The sequence below is a fragment of the Propithecus coquereli genome, unplaced genomic scaffold (genome assembly GCF_000956105.1).
Source record: "Propithecus coquereli isolate 6110/MARCELLA unplaced genomic scaffold, Pcoq_1.0 Scaffold43, whole genome shotgun sequence".
NCBI classification, from domain to species: Eukaryota; Metazoa; Chordata; class Mammalia; order Primates; family Indriidae; genus Propithecus; species Propithecus coquereli.
Window position 1 is genome coordinate 3,780,132 of NW_012150063.1, and position 18,093 is coordinate 3,798,224.

The 18,093-nt window shown below is 36.7% G+C and overlaps 1 protein-coding gene across 2 annotated transcripts in view; it reads right to left on the reverse strand.

Moving 5' to 3' along the window:
* Positions 1-18,093, reverse strand: part of MTA3 (metastasis associated 1 family, member 3) — a 205,700-nt gene that overhangs the window by 27,069 nt on the left and 160,538 nt on the right. The window contains exons 10-14 of one of the 2 annotated variants that reach the window (XM_012653859.1): positions 12,065-12,139; positions 10,208-10,266; positions 4,932-5,056; positions 2,156-2,307; positions 495-717 (exon numbers count right to left, since the gene is read on the reverse strand). In XM_012653859.1, the coding sequence (XP_012509313.1) occupies positions 495-717; positions 2,156-2,307; positions 4,932-5,056; positions 10,208-10,266; positions 12,065-12,139 (634 nt within the window). Of the gene's footprint in view, positions 1-45; positions 718-2,155; positions 2,308-4,931; positions 5,057-10,207; positions 10,267-12,064; positions 12,140-18,093 lie in introns of those variants that run through there. The other variant, XM_012653858.1, reaches the window with a different exon arrangement.

Genomic DNA, 18,093 nt, shown 5'->3' on the forward strand with positions numbered 1-18,093 from the left:
GGTTTACGGGAAAATGAGAGGTTTACAAAGACATACAATTTCTAATTAGTGTAAATTGGCAAATTTTATTTAAACCTAATGAATGCAAATAAGACTGGACTGTGCTGTCTCAATTACGGAGTTTCATCATAATAACGCCATCGTTAGGAGTTATACTGCGGCCCTCCCTAATAGGTAAAAGTGCTTCCATAAGGGCTCTTTAGGCAATTCCATCACAAAACTTCACTGGACAGGCTCACTTCCCACCAGTCTTTTGCTGAGCACTATTCTCTGATAAAGATTACAGAGGTCTCAATGTTTTTTTTTTTCAGGTTGGCATGATACAAATGGCAGCAGACAAAAACAATGTTAAAAAAATAAACCAAATAAAAGGCTGTACACAGAACTTATGTTTATTGCAAACAAACAAAAAAAGAAAGAGAGAAAGAGAGAGGAAAAGAGTGAAAATGGTCAGAAGCACAACATATACGGTTAAGAATTTAAAAGCATCTTACATTCTGCCCTAATGGCAGCATAATTAATAGCAACAAACGGCCGTCTTGCTGCCTGCCGCAGCCGGAGGGTATTTTTGCAGACCTGACGAGCAAATTTTGTGAAATATGTAGTATGAAGGAAGAAGGCTTGGCGGGTCTTCACTGCAGACTTTGGACTCCCAGTGTTTCGGACAGGCATCCCCTGCATGGCCTGGCGGGAGACATGACTTCTAACACGGGGATCCTGCAAAATCAGAAACCAACCAACACTTAAAGAATAGAACTTGCCAAAATATATTACTATTTGCATCGTGCTCAAAGAAAAATATAATTTTAAATCTTCCACTGAAGCATCTGTAACTTAGTACCCTGTCCCTAAAAGAGAGAATTACAAAGTATGAACTCTGGGGGAAGGAGGTGAGGAGTAGAGAAGGAAACTGAAAGTAGACCTACCATCCAGCAATCCCACTATTGGCTATCTACCCAAAGGAAAAGACTTTTCGTCAGAAAGACACCCGCACTCAAAAGTTTACTGCAGCACAATTCACAACTGCAAAAGATGTGGAATCAACCCAAGTGCCCATCAATTCACGAGTGGATTAATAAAATGTGGCATATGTATAACATGGAGTACTACTCAGCCATAAAAAAGATGAATTAATACCTTTTGTAACAATCTGGATGGAACTGGAGACCACTCTCCTAAGTGAAATATCTCAAGAATGGAGAAACAAACACCACATGTACTCACCATTAAACTGGAACTAACCACGAGCACACATGTGCACAGAGGGAAGTAAAATTCAGTGGAAGTTAACCAGGGGGGAGAAGGGAGGAGAAGAGGGACAAAACCCTACCTAATGGGTACAATAAACACTATTTGGGTGATGGGCACACCTATAGCCGGAACTCAAGCATTACAAAAGCGATCCATGTAACCTAAAACATTTGTACCCCCCTTGATATTTTGAAATTAAAAAGAGAGAGAGAGAGAGAGAGAGAGAAGGAAACTGGAGGCCAGAGGGTATAATACTCCACTTTTGTATAACAATCCAAAATCACAGTCACAGTAGTTAAGAAACTGCCAAGGGGGTTAATTCATTTTTGGTTTTGCTGCTGTTTGTTTTTTAATATTAAGAAGTCCTAAGATCCAGCACTGAAAAATAGTAGTTGCCTTCTGGTAGACACAGGTGCTTCACATTTTCAATCTATGAGGAGTTCATCAAAATCGTATTTCAACTGTTGTTCACCTCAAGATTGGGTCCATAATTTCTTGTCCTTCCACAATAGCCAGGGGGAGAAAAAATGCTCACTTTTTATTTATTACTTTACACATAATAAGACATATTTTCAATAGTATGTAAAGGTTACAAATTGTTTTCAAAAGCAATTAAAACAAATATTTAATTTGTAAGCTCTCTACTTGTGCTAACACCTCCCACTTACATTATTCTTTTGTCTGAGTGATCTCACAAAACCAATATTCTTGAATACCTAGAAAACTGATTTCTCCCTGCTCCTCTCTCCATACCAGCCCTGAATATTGTGTTGCTATGTTTAGCTATAAAAACAACTTTGTTCATTTTTAAATTATCCTTTACTATATTTCTGTTTCCACGGAATAATCTAGCCATTGAAAAACATGACATTTCTCAACACTAAAAAGACTACTGCTCATGTACCTCTGTAGTAGGGCTAGGAGATAACTTCTCTTCTTCTGACTGGGTGGGCATTTTCAGGCCTCCATATTTTTTCCAATAAAGCCAACAAATTGCACATAATCTACACTGCATATTAGGTGGGCCCCAAGAATACCACTGGTGCGACTGTGTAGCTAAAGATGGAAGAAAAAATAAGAAAAAAAACAAAGAATGCTATATAATTTGTAACATCAGTATAATCAAATATTTAAAATATATTCCAAAGCCATCTTTAGTTCACAATGTTATTTTTCTCTCCCCAGTTTACAAGCCAAACATGATAGTATATACATGCATTTTTCAATACTCAGAATTCACTAAACCATTTATTTCTATTATATATCGAGTACCTGTGGCATCTACCTGTTAAGAGAATCTATTAGGTGAAGCATCCTATATTATGCATTGTGCTGAGGAGTTTTTTGTTAATTAAAATTACTCTTTATTATAATATATACATTTCTTGAAATAAGTTCTCAGAGGATATTATTACTATTATTAGTGTTTAAAATCTAAATCCAGGTTTCCAAACCTATGGTTCAAAATGCCCCCCTCTCCCCAGGGTTTATTTAAGGTGTTCTGTGTTCAGAGGGGTCCCATTAGTCAGGAATCTAATAAAAACAGGTATCTGTTTCCATTCCTTTATTTTAATCAATAGAAAAATACTTATTTTAATATCTCTCTTTAAAAATAGAATACCTTTTAAGACTATAAACCCATATCAAGTGAGCATGTGCAGCTGATATCACATGCTTAAGATGTAGAACTCAGTTGATTTAACACTTCTTGGCTGAGCACTGAAAGCCCGTGTTAGTTTTTGTTTTGCAGTTTAAACTACTGACATATGACATTTAAAGTATACCCACGATGGATCCAAAGTTTAAGACAGAACACACTGATGTTGAAATATTAAGTTAATGAGGTACATAAAAATTATAATTCTCTAAATTTGCTTTAAAATATTTTTCCTCTAAGCTATAAGTTACCTTCATCAGCTCAAAATGTTCAACAATGCATCAAGGTGTCAACTAACACTTCACAAACTAAAGTTGAAAACAGAGTGACCATTATATCCACGATGCCTTTTAGTTTATTGGGAATAATACTATGTACCCATCATGTGTTATTTTTGGAGGATTTCTTGCAAGTAGAAATCTAAAAACCTTTCCTCTTATGATTTAAAACAAATAATAAAACAAGTCAAACTGTTTTTCATAAACACAAATTTTAAGAATTCTAAATATCAAGCCATGGATCTATTTTAAATTCTAAATATAAAATTATTTATATTAAAATACACATTTTTACTCAAACTAATCATGACATATTTTAATAATTAGTCAATAAATGCCTTTCTCCTTAAATAATTAAAATTATATTAAAAAGTATCATTTGATAAATAGAAAACACCAAAATCTATCTTACTATAAAAATCTTATATGTATATTATATTAAGATATATTTAATGATGAAGATTATTTAGTAATACATGGACCTAAAATAAATATTATAAAATTAAAATAGCTAATTTATCATACATGCATAAAAATGACAGAATAATTATCTAAAGGAATATATGTGAGTATGAAAGGGGTTTGCACATCAAAAATGAGACAGATTAAGCCACTACCATTTGGATGCAGGATTCTTTTTATTTTCATTTAAATATACATGAACTTCAAAATCCAAGAATTTCCACTTCAAAGGCATTTACGAGGCTATCCATGTAAAATCCTGACCCAAAGAATCTAATTTTTCACAAATTATTTCCCTTTGTGCTCCTATGGTGTAGAAAATGGTTGGACAAATTCCCCATGTACCATTTACATGAAGTCTGCAATCTCTGGCTCATACTTTCCTTGAGATCAGGAGAAAGAATTATGTTTTGGTTTTTACAGCCTTTTCTAATGCTGAAGCCTATTGTGGAGTATGGAACAGAGTTGCAAAGCCTCTCACCCCGGTGTCCTGAAGGCAGTAGGTTACTTTACCCACAAAGAGCTGCTAAGAGCCAAATTCAGCACCAAGCAGACTTCCAATAAACAGTTTCCTTCCCTCTCCCACCCCAAGCCGTCTTGACTGGCAGGGCACACAGATGATACTGTCACCAAGGCCCAATCAAGAGTACACTATTGCTTGAGATTTTAAACAAACATATAAGGTATATCAACTACCTAACAGTTCATCTCACCAACTCCATCTGACACCCAGGGCAAATATAATACTGCCAGCATAGATAAATACACTGGGGCCCTGAGGCCAAAAGCAAATATCATAGAACTACACCTCCCAAACTGGAGCCCTGAAGGAACATGGTCTAAGAGCACAAATAGGTGTTGATCCACCAGGTCTTTCCTACAGAATTATCTGGAGCTTTAATTTGCCAAAATACACTGAGACACTCCAAAAGGGGACCCTGGTTTGCGTAAAACTAACACGACTCTGAACACAGTTTAGCAAACACTGCTATGGAATACACAACAAAACACAGAAGCAGATCAAAGGAACCCAATGCCTAGCTTTAGTGTGTGGGACATAAGCATTCAGTGGATGGCTCCTTTGCTCTAGGCAGAAGGTAAGGGTGGGCATCCACTCATGCTGAGGAGACACTCTGCCCTCTGCGGTGTACTGTGCTGACCTCACGCACCTCCCAGAAGCTGCTCAACAACTTCCACCCCACAGTGCCGGAACAGTTCCCTATGTTTAACTGACTTTGACAGGCCTCAAAGGAGAAAATACAGTCCTGCTGGAAGAAACTTACCGTAGCAGCTCTCACAGGCTCGCCCTAAAAGGGGATTCTGAGGCTGGAACGTGGCCCCCACGGCTCCATTCACAGCACCAGGCTTGCCATTGCTGGTGGATATTTGGTTGGGATTTGGTTTGCTGCTTTCAATGAAACGTAAAGTGAAGTGATAAAAAATGATTTGTACAATAAGGCAAAAAGCTCTATATCTCATTACTGAAGTAATTTATCTTAACTAAACATAAATATTTAAAAATGCTTGTTGAGGAAGAAATAAACTGGTAAAAGCAAAGTATTAAAGTGAGCCCAAACCACATTCATCTTTATGAAACAAAGCTGTGTAAAACCCAATCTCTTATGCCTGACACTCACAAAATAAATATAGCTGTATCTCTTCTCTGTCCAAATACAATTTCCTCGGTACACCCTCTGACACTTTTGAAGGAGACACGTTATTAAACTTTATCACTTATCATAAATTCTTGTGAGAAAATAAAATATTTTGGGGGGGTCAAATAAATTAAGCTAAAGGCAGTGAGTGTGGTTGTGTTTAGAGAAAGCCACTGACCCATTCCTACCGCTGGTGTGAGAGTTGCTAACTCTACACAATAGCTCTCAGGGAGCTGCACAAAAGCAACATGTTTGGCAGAAGTACCGCAGGATTCAACAGGATCTATCTCTAGTGGTCAGTTAGTATTTCAGGAGCTTCTGGTCATTTCTTCTACATTTGAATTTTTATAGGAAGATTACGTAGCATTTTAAGTTAGAAAAACCCATGACAGTTTTTTGAAGTTTTTCTAAGAAAATATTTTTTAGGAGGAAAAAAGAGACATCTACCACAATTCTACATGCAAATTTCCCAGAGACCAAGTCAACAGTCCTTAGAAACATATAGCCCAGATCATCTTGGTATTTCCTGTGCAAACGAGGTTAACACATTTCCCCATCTAGGGTAGGCTACCTCCCCTGCTTAAAAGCCTTGTGCAAGAATATCGCACAGGTATACATAGTATGTACTCAATAAATTCATAATTCAATTAACATATATTTTTCAATGTCTAATAAACAAAAGCATCTGGCCTCAAGGAGCTTCATTCTAGAAGACCTTTTGTGTCTACTTGCCACACAGAAAATGAGCGAAATACATCGGGAAATTATTTATTAGAAATGAATGCTAAATGTAGATTACATGCTATCTTCCTATGGCTGTTGAAGTAATGAAATATCACAACTATCAAGACACTTGAAGTCTCCACAGAGAGTTGGCTCAAGGGCTTCTTTCCTGTTTCTACAGTTCCATTTATCGGTCAAACCCTAGAGTGTAAAGCTGGTGTGGCCTGTCTTTCTTTTGGGCATTATTACTGCAACTGTCAGGTGACACCCCAACCACTACCACCTGAAGAAATCGTTTATTTTCTGTGTACACTGAGGTCTCTATTCTATACAGTAGGGTTATTATTTACACTTCTAATCTATGTCAGCAACGTATTTTGAAGACAAATTGGTTTTTAAAACACATTTTAAATCAGAAAAAATGTTTCTCTTCTTACAGTTTTCAGCTGAAAATGTACAATACGAAAAGTGGTGATTTAAAATAACTAAGATTTCCAGGAATATTTCATATTTCCTATTTTTTAAAAAATCTACTGCATATAGATGGGAATGATCACCCTTGAAGTCAAATGAATAGCCAGAAATTTCCCAGGTATATAAAAATTTCTAACATATGACCCAGGGCAAAATATATGTGTTGAAGCCAGGCAAACTGGCGCACGCCCACAGTCCCAGCTACTCAGGAGGCTAAGGCAGGAGGATCATTTGAGCCCTGGAGTTCAGGGCCAGCCCGAACAACATAGTGAGTCCCATTTCTTTAAAAAAAAAAGGAAGATACACTATATGAAATTGCCTTTCCTTTTATCTAACACCCACCTTCCTTCCCTTCATCTGTGCTTCTACCCCTCCTGCCCTCTTGAAAAGTTTACATACCTGATTTTCTTTCTTGGACCTCTTTATTCCGTTTACATAACAAATAGTTCTCCCACTTAAAAAATTCTACTATATATACAATTATTATGTACCCATAATTAAAACTAAAAAATTAAAATAAAACTCTATTAATTTATACCAACTTACCCCCCAAATCTAAGAGCATGCTCTTGCTAGAGCTTCTCTCTTTCTCTTTCTCCACTGTCTGTACTTGTGCTCATATGCAGTCTTCATCACTCCATTAAAGATCACTGAGTGACATTCCTGTTGCTATATTCCCTGGCTATTTTTCACCAACATCTGACAGCATTAATCTCTCTCCCTCCTTGAAACACACTTCTCTCCTAGCTTCTGTGATACTACACTCACCTGGCTACCTTTTCTTAGCTATCACATTCTATCTGATCTATAAATACTGGATTTACTCAAGGCTAGCTCAAGGCCCTTTTCTTATTGCTCTCTCTCAGAAATTATATCTACAGCTTCAAACACAATTAATTTGTATCTCTAGCCCAGACCTTTCCCCTGAGTTTAAGACCAATATATCCAATGTATGTTGACAGCATATCTAACACCTCTTTTTGGATAAAGTAGAGTCAAAATGACCTAACCTGATTCTCTGTCACCATTTCCGAGCTTGATGAATAGCAAGGCAATCCACCTAACTGCTAGTCAGAAACCTGGACCAAGCTTGACATTCCCTCGCCTGCCATACAAGACAACACCTCCAAATACTGCGCTATTTCCAGGGCCACTACTCTAGGTCAAGCTAGTGTCATCTTTCCTCTCTGAGAACTTTCTAACTGGTCTCTCAGCATCTACTCCTACTCCTTCTTCCCCAAACCATTTTCCAAACCACATAGCCAGTGATCATAAAGTGCTAATGTGATCACAACTCTTCTTTATTTAAACTCCACTCAACTGTTCATCGGATGGATTAAACTCTTGGCTCTAGCCTACACACCAGCTTCTCGTGGTTCACCACTCTCTTTTCACACCATCTACAGTACCTTTCTTTGCTCCTCAACTATGCTCTGACTCTTCCCATCTCAGGATCCTATTGGCCTGGAAGTCTCCATTACCTGGTTAATTCCTCTTCTTCCACTTCCTCCTCCAGAGTACCCTCAAACTCACTTTCTCAAGGAATCTTTACCGATGGCGTCAACTGAAGCTCTTACCCCAGTATAAACTCTCATAAAAGTTATTCTTCTCCATCAGAGTACTCATCACACTTCATAACTCACAGTTGTTTACCATCTGTCCCCCCCACACTAGAATGTAAGCTCCAGTGGAGAGCCTCCCGGCTTCTAAAACTTTCTACTTCTAGTACTGAAGAGTGTTTTGAATATAGGAGACTGCTGGGCTCGAAAAACATCAGCATAAAATAATTCGGAATCTATTCTTTATTAAAACATTCTATTTTAGAGTTAATTTGGAAATTCTTCAAAGGGCTCAGTTTCTTATCCAACTCAATAACTCAGCTGTATTATCTTCTATCTATATACAAGATTTATATTACTTTCTTAAAAGCATCACTAGAAATTGTCTTGCTCTCCAAAAATCATTCAGTTAGATCAGGAGTTCGAAAATTTTTTTATAGAGGACAGATTACAGAAAGTATTTTAAGCTTTGCAGGTAATATAATCTTTGTTGCAACCACTGAATTCTGCATTGTAGCATGAAAGCAGGCTTAGACAATACATAAACAAATGAGCAAATCTGTGTTCCAATAATAAAACAGGCGGTAGGTCAGATTTCACGTGCAGACCATAGTTTACTTAGATCAAGACTCCAAAGTCAACATGAGGCTCAGGAAAAACAATTACCTGGGTTGCTTGGTTAAAACTTGTTAAATGTACTTTTCCTTTCATGGTGGCAAGCACTGTACAAGAAAGCTGGTATGCTTGCTTTTGAAAATCTAAGACAAATATGAGTCGTAACAGTATTTTCTTTCGGGAGTGGCTCTCTTATAAATTAGTCAAATAAAACATACATTAACAATTTTAAAGGAACTAGAAACTGTAGAAGGGATATTATAGCTCTGCATAAAAATTATGAACCCTATACATTACACGTTTTAAAAATTAAAATTTTCAGCCTTGTGTTAAAAGATTAATATGAACACCAATATATTCAATTAATTGGATCACAATTCATTGTCCATGAGGCCACCTAACTGTACATAAAAAATGTATTATGTAAAATATCGAAATTCAGTAAATAAAAGGCTAGGTATAAAACAACTTGTACTTAGCTCAAAGAGTAGAAAATCTTGGAGCAGTACATAGAATTTTATAATAAATTTCATTTTAATCCCAAAAGAATCTAGGGTAGCATTATATACATATGGTGCTCAATAAAATAATTTTTCCTGAATAAAGAAGATCTCAGCAAATGGGCATAATTCATTTAAAAAAAATGAAAAGTGGCATTCACTTTGACATAACAATGATTTCTAAACCCAAAGGATAATAATGACAGAATGCTAGACATCTGAAAACTGAAACCTATCTTTTATTTATTGAACATTTACAAAGTAGGGTTCTAATTATGATCAGAACCAAGAAAATAATATTAAATCCTCAACCAAATAAACAACAAATCTCAAAAAGGCAATGTGTGTTACCCAAACAAAATTGATTCTATAAGGTAGATGTTTCAAAACTTGCTAGCTTTCTAAAACACATTTGCTAATACAGTTTCATAGGATAGTTTTCTGACACTTTCCCTGAAGCTTTGATAGAAGTACAGCCCATGGCATTCTTCTTCTAGTCCTTACGTTCATCTACTTCAGGTTTCTTGTACCAGGCCCTTTTTTTTTCTCCTTCCCCTCACCCCACAAAGACAGGGTCTTGCTCTGTCATCCAGGTAGAGTGCACTGGCACCATCACAGCTCACTGCAACCTCAAACTACAGGGCTCAAGTGATCCTCCTGCCTTTTTCAGAGTAGCTGGGACTATAGGCCGGGTCATGATGCACAGCTAATTTTTCTATTTTTAGTAGAGATGGGGTCTCACTCTTGCTCAGGCTGGTCTCGAACTAAGCTAAAGCAATCCTTCTGCCTTGGCCTCCCAGAGTGCTAGGATTACAGGTGTAAGCAACTGCACCTGGCCCCATTTCTTTTCTAAAAAAAAAAAAAAAATTCATGGTAGTGGCATAACAGAAAGCAAGTCTTGTGCTTTGCAGAGGAAGAAAGATAAACAAAGAAATTCAAATTTGGCTGAAACTGGAAAAAAAAATGACATATTTGTAATGACAGGATTAAGACTATGACAAATAGTTTAGTTTAAAAGATTTCAATTACTTACTAAGTTGGGATATATACTTGTTTCAGTTTACTCTCAGCTTCTGCTGCTTTTAGACGTTTCTAATTCAAAAGATGGACAGAATATTTTACATGCAATGCCTAATAATTATTACCACTTCATTGTCTTAAAAATTCACAATAAATATCAAAGCATAATTTTAAAATTGCCATTTTAAGACAAGCTTTTCTTTCATATACATATTCTTAAACTGCAGTAACTTCTAAGAAAGGTCACTAGGTTCTGAGGAATAGAACTGTAAGTATTACTAACATTTTAGACATAGATTTTAAAAAATATAGAAATCAACAACTTCATTTCCCATTCCACCATGAGTGAAAACAACTTTTAAAGTAACCATTTTTACTTTTCAAATTTAGCTTCTACTTTATTTCTTAACTGCCTTTCTGAGAGAGAAAAACTACACAATCTTTGCTTTTAGAAAAATATTTAGAGATGATTTGTTTCCAAAATCCATGCAATAGTAAGAGACTGTAACTATTCTAAGTAGAATTAAATAAGCATTTACCCTCAAATATTGGGAGATATGCAATAAACTTTAAATCCTGGCTGAACTCAGGTAAGATTTCACTGCAACCAATTATGAGCCAAATACAGGGAAAAGAATGGGAAGGAGATTACATAATTAAAACCAGACACTGATCAGCACAATAACAAAGGCAAATAGGGAAGAAAATAACATATGGTCAATGTCCAAAATTAAGACAAATTAGAATATAAGGTTATCCTCCATTTTCCCAATGAGGAGAAAAACAAAAACACTTAAACTTGAAACTTTTAGAACAGAGTTGAAATTTTTGGAAAGAATATTATCAAATTTTCAACCACCCTCAATGCCATCATCTCCACCATCATTAGAGACTCCTTTTTGATTCAAATAACACATGTTTCCAGTCTACATGGTCTTCATTTCTATCTAAATTGTTTGAAATAGGCACTTTTTGAATTATATATGATGTTGACACTGGAAATTTTTCAACAAGCCCTAAGTATCTATATTCACTAATTCATGACCTCAACAACTCACTTTTTAAAGTGATCCTTAAAATGTACTTTTACAGCATCTAACACTTGCCACTGTGCAATCTACATACTTAGGAAAAATAATGTCTGTGTTAGATATATTTGCCTTTCTTTATAGTTCTGACATGTGACTAATAAGAATATAAAACAAGTACTGACTGAGGTCATTTGAGGAAAATGTACTTTCCCCCAAAGGTAGCATTATTATTCAAAATAAGTAACTGAGAGAGTTACCTGAATTTAGGGCATTTGAGAAGGATTCAAAACTTAAATCATTCCCTATTTTTACAAATAATTTGAGAAAAAAACTTAATGTGTAGTAGCAAAACATTAAACTAGGAAGTCTAACTACTACAGTTAAGGTCAGGGGATATAGTCACACAAATATTATGTAAGGAAGTTTCAGAAGATTTTTAAAAATATCTCAAATTGTATGGTTGATGGCATTGGTCTAAAATTTCAATTCTTCATAAAAATAACTTGTTTAAGAGCTTTGTGCTAGCATCACATCTTTGGCAACATCCATCAACTACACTCACAGATAAAATGCCAGTCACATACAAAGAAAATAATGCCTCTCTAGTGGTATCTTTCCCTGTTATCTTTCCAAAATATTTATCATAATGAATGCTGAAGTTAAGGAAATACTAAGACTAAAAAAATAATAACCTGAAGACATGAAGTCATATAGTTTAAAAGTCTAGAAAATGTAAGGCAAACAAAGCAAATTTTAAAATTAGTACACTGCTAAGAAATATTAAAATATAAATAGAAAGTTCATTTAATGTAATCATATTGGTATTATGAAAAAATTACCTGCTGCACATATCTGTCAGTAGTTTTCCACATGTAATAATATTCAATGATGCTAGTCAATGATTTCCAAGGGAGCTGAAAAAAATATTAACATGACACATACTATATGTTAACATACAGTGACATGATAATTAAAACATGCTATTAATACTATAGAAAGTGCTATCCTTTAAAACCATTTTTTTTAAATAATGAAGCAAATAACCACATGGAAGATTCATTCTAGAAGAAATGTTTGAGAAAATTTAAATTAATTCTTAGCAAAAGGTACCCTAAATAAGTTATATTCAATAAGAAACTCTAATATAACATATCTCACTTCTCACCTCCCATTTTATTAAAAATTGTAAACATTATGACTGATAATATTTCATGACTTACTTGGGAAAGATCTCAGCTTACAAGTGGGGGCTACAGCACAATATTAGAAATTATATTTAAATAGCTTTGGCCTGAGTTACTTTAACTTCTAAAGATGTGAGCTGCAACTGGATGTCATTTGGTCTCTGGCATATTTCTCATTCTTTTCAAAATTACTCTTTTTTGACCTATTTTGTTGTAAATAAAATAAAAACCTAAATCTCTGAAAAAGAACATAGCCAAGTGTGCATCCTATTAGAAAAACAGGAAGCTTGCCTTTGCTGTTTTCCATCAATATTCACAAATGGCCAAATGAGCTCCAGCTCAAGAGACTCACAACCAAAGAATGTACACATTCAGTATGTCCCCATGTAAAGGCGGATCCTCAGTCATCCAAGATGCTAATGAGGGCAGCTCAAACTGTCATGATGATACAAATGGCTGATAGATAACACAATCTTTTAGTTGTTGCAGCCTTCACTCTGACTCCATCTAGCTTGTCCTAATGGACTATAAGGGAGTTAAAACAGTACTGTCCAGACTCACTGTATCTAGGTGTCTCCCTGTGATCCACATGAACAATATGCATGCCATTCCTATCACCTCCCCATTTAACTCTCACTTGTTTGGTCTGAAGAGAAAACAGATGGACTTTGGAGAAAGGGATTTTTTTAAGCTTAATTGGGTAGCAATCCCAACAGCAGTTACAAATGCGGTCTCCTTACAGGACTAGACTGAAACAACCACTGGCATCTGGATTGCATCTAAAACAAAAGTTTTCTCAAATCCAATGTGTTCATCTAATGGAGTTGAAAGTGTCTGAAAGATGGTGTAGAGAGCCTTCAGTAAGACCTGATAGGACAGTCATGGCATAGTCCCCTAGGGTTTTTAAGCAAGCTAAGAACTCCTATCATCATTCTTCTTTTGAGAAATAGGCCTGGCATGCATTTACCTGGAAGCGTGAGAAAGGGAAGCAAAGTGACCATGTAACATGAGTTTCATCATGAACCATATTTTATCTTATCCATAGTCCGAACTGGCTGTGTGTAGCACCATGACTCTCTTATCAAAGAGAAGTGGTAGGTCATGAAGGCACAAGTCACATATCCCAGCAGTGTGAGTACTGATGCAGTATCATTTCTCCCTCAACCCCTCATTTTTGGCTTCTTGGGAGTTCCCCGAACTTATAGAAGTTCCCTAATACATCCATTGAAGAGAAAAAAATCTGAATATGGCAGGTGACTTTGGTGTGATACTGGCACCAACTAGAATTATACTGCTGCAGCAATTCAGCCCCGTGCAGGAGTGGCTCTGAAGCACAGTGAAGAAGGGAGATCCTTTTGGAGGGCAGAACATTAAGGTGAACATCTGGTTTACTACTTTGAATGGAAAGAGAGATGGCTTCTTTCAATTATAATCAAAAGCACTCTAGCCAATATAAAACTGGTAAGAAGCACAACAATGTTCTAGGAATAGACCCTCGATATGTAGGCACTGACTGACAAGACTCAAGGTGGAGCAGGAACTAAGCAAGACTGGTGGTGGAGGCAGCAGACGCATTTGTAATGGGCTATCTGCTAGAATGGTGCCATCAAAGGGTTGGCACCATTCTGCTGCACTCTTGGTGTCACTGCTCCTGGCTGTGGAGCTTCTAAATCTAGATTCGTAGCCCTCCTGGAGGTCCCATTAGCCTTCTAATACCCTGTAATAAATTTCATTCTGCTAAAACTAATTCAGTCAAACGGATTCTGTTGTCTCCAATTATGGGCCTGCTCACTCTTCTTTCTTTCTATCTAGTTCACTTTCTTATACTGCAACGGCTGGAAAGTCAAACTTTGTATTTCTGTGAGTCCCTTGTGATTTATTTCTGCACTCAGATGTATGTGTATAAGACCTAAATTCAGAACTGAATTAAGCAGGGATAGAAAGGATGGTGCACAAGGTATCCACTTTGCTGGAGTAAAGCTAGGAGGCTGAGAATGGTTCTGGAGCCAAAAGCTCTGTCTGATACAGGCTCTCTGTAGTGCAGGGGCTACTGAGGTTGGGACAGGAACACTGTGGGGGGAAAAATCCCTTCAATATTCCAGGCCCCATAGTAAGCATATGTAAGAATTTGAAGTCTGTGGTTGTTCGGATCACCTCCTATTCATCCTGTTGGTGAGGGAGGGATCAGCCACCCAAACAGTACACGATGGCTAACCACACAGCACATAACACAGGGCACCTGGGACCAAACAGATGAGATTGAAAGCAGTTTACTAGTCACACAAACTCACAGCTCAGGAGAAGAGGACACTGCACACCATGCAGGGCCACAAGGGGGTTACACTTGGGAACAGAGTGAACCAGTAAGTAGGGGTGTGGATATAAGGCTTAGTAATAACAAGAGGTGTCCCTTGGTTCCTGCAGAAGATTCTCACTGGAGGATGTGACTGGCTTTTGTTTGAATAATTCTGCAGAATGGCAGGGAAATGAAACTAATTAGGCTAAGGATTGGGTGAAGTGCTAGGGGAACTAACCAGGTAGGGAAACTTTTCTGTTGGGTGGAGGACATACCTGTCAAGAGCATGGGAATGCACACTTAGACTCTGGAGGTGCTGTGAGGTTCAAAAAGGTCACAGCGGCACAAGAAATTTTAGGCCTTCCTATAGGATAACTAGAACAATAAAATTCAAACCCGGTACAACCTAATGACTAGATGGACTCAATCCCCCACAGTAATGGCTTAAAAAGAGACATGACATGCTCATTGCAGAGTATAAATACTATTTAACTCAGTCTCTGTTGTTTACACAAGATATTCTACATTTGCTCAAAAATATAAGGCATACAAAAAGGAAAGAAAATAATATCTCATTGTCAAGAAATAAAGTAGTCAACAGACCCAGACCCTAGTATGGCCTCAAATGTTGGAAGTATCAGATAGAAACTTTAAAATAATTATGATTAATATATTAAAGGAGCTAATTGAAAAGGTAGATAGCATGCATGAATAGATGGGAAATTTCAACAGAGATAAAAAGAAAGCACAAAATATAAATGTTAGAGCTAGGCACTGTGGCACAAGTGTATAGTCCCAGCTACTCGGGAGGCTGAGGTGGGAGGATTGCTTGAGTCCAGGAGTTCAAGGCTATAGTGCACTATGATCACAACTATGAATAGCTGCTGCACTCCAGCCTGGGCAACAGAGCAAGACACCATCTCTACTCTTCAAAAATGAAAGAACTATGGGAGGCCGAGGCGGGTGGATTGCTCAAGGTCAGGAGTTCTAGACCAGCCTGAGCAAGAGCGAGACCCCGCCTCTACTAAAAAATAGAAAGAAATGATCTGGACAACTTAAAATATATATATATAGAAAAAATTAGCCGGGCATGGTGGCGCATGCCTGTAGTCCCAGCTACTCGGGAGGCTGAGGCAGAAGGATTGCTTGAGCCCAGGAGTTTGAGGTTGCTGTGAGCTAGGCTGATGCCACGGCACTCACTTCAGCCCTGGCAACAAAGCGAGACTCTGTCTCAGAAAAAAAAAAAAGAAAGAACTATATACATGTGTATGAAAGAAAAGAAAAACATGCTATCATATTTGAAGAATTCCTTTAAAGAATTCATCAGTATACTGGACACAGCAAGAATGAGTGTGCTAGAAGATTATACAAACTAAAACACAAACAAAAAAATGAGTGAAAAGAAATTAGAGCATCCATGAACTGGGGGACAATATTAAATGATCTAAATATGTGTAATTGGACTCCTGCAAAGAGAGACAAGAGAATGGAAAATATTTAAGAGCTGGGCATGATGGCTCATGCCTATCATCCCAGCAACACACGATGCTGAGGTGGAAGGGTCGCTTGAGACTAGGAGGTCAAGACCAGCCTGGGTAACATAGCAAGATTCTGTCTCTAAGAAAGAGGGGAAGAAGAAGAAGAAGGAAGAAGGAGGAAGAAGGAAGCCAGAAGGAAGCGAGGAGGAAGAAGGAAAGAGGAGAAAGGAAGGAGGAATGAGGAAGCAGGAAGAAGGATATTTAAAAAGAAAATGACTAAGAATTATCCAAACTTAATGAAAAACAACAAAGTACAGTTCTAGAAAGTTCAGAGAACTATAAGTGGAATAATTACAAAGAAAGACATACCCACATTGTAGAAATAAAACTGCTAAAAACTAAAAGTAAAGGGAAAATCTTAAAGACAAAGAAACATTACATAAGAGTAACTTCTCATCAGAAGCTAAGTATGCCAGATAGACATCTTCAGAGTGCTGTAAGTGAAAAAGAAAAATATGAAGTCTATAAAAAATGTAGTATCTTTTTAAAGGGAACAGTAAGATTTTTCACACAAACAAAGCTGAATTTATTGTCAGCTTTACTATCAATAAATGCTTATGTTGGAAGAAAAGTTTCAAATAAATAATCTAAGCTTCAATCTTAAGAAGATACCAGGAAAAGAAAAAGCAATTAAGTCCAAAGTAACGTGAAGGGAGGAAATAATAAAGACACAAGCAGAAATCGATGAAACAAAAAATAGAGAAAAGTCAATCAAACCAAAAGCTTGTTCACTGCAAAGTTCAATAAAATTGATAGTTCCTAGCCAGACTGATCAGGAAAAAAAGAGAGAAGACATAAATTACCAGTATTAGGACTGAGAGAATGGAGATAACTACAGACCCATTCCATAGACCTTAAAAGGATAATATGAGAATATTATAAACTCTTATTATGAACAACTTTGTAATAATAATAAAAGAGACAAGATAAAATGGACAAATCCTTTGAAAGACACAAACTACCAAAGTTTGGTACCAAACTTCTTCTACAAAAGAAGAAAAGATGTAAAAATATAAACTCTATGCCTATTAAATAAAACGACTTCACAGTTTTTAAAACTTTCCAACAAAAGAGATGACCTCATTCGAGAATTCTACCAAACATTTAAGGAATAGTAAGTCTACACAGTTTCAGAAAACAGAACAAAAGGGAGCAATTCCCAACTCATTCTAAGAAGCCAGCATTGATTTGAAATGAAACCAAAGATATTACAAGGAAAGAAAACTAAAGGTCAATATTCCTCATTAACACAGATGTGCATCTATACAATTTTCGTCAATTTTAAAAGATAAATAAAAAATTGATGCAAAAATCCTTAACAAAATATTGACAAATCAAATCCAGCACTGTATTAAAACAAACCTCATGACCAAGTGGAATTGACAGCCAGGAACACAGGTTGGTTCAACAATAAAAAATCATTCAATGTAATTTACTATAACAAGAGACAAAAAAGAAAAACCCTTAGATCACAATTGATACATAAAACATATCTTTAAAAATTCAATATCCATTCATGACAAAAACTCTCAGAAAATGAGAATAGAGGGGAATTTGTTCAAGTCAATAAAAGGTATATTCAGGCCGGGCGTGGTGGCTCACGCCTGTAATCCTAGCACTCAGGGAGGCCGAGGTGGGTGGATCGTTTGAGCTCAGGAATTTGAGACCAGCCTGAGCAAGAGCGAGACCCCGTCTCTACTAAAAATAGAAAGAAATCAGCTGGATAACTAAAAATATATAGAAAAAATTAGCCGGGCGTGGTGGCGCATGCCTGTAGTCCCAGCTACTTGGTAGGCTGAGGCAAGAGGATCACTTGAGCCCGGGAGTTTGAGGTTGCTGTGAGCTAGGCT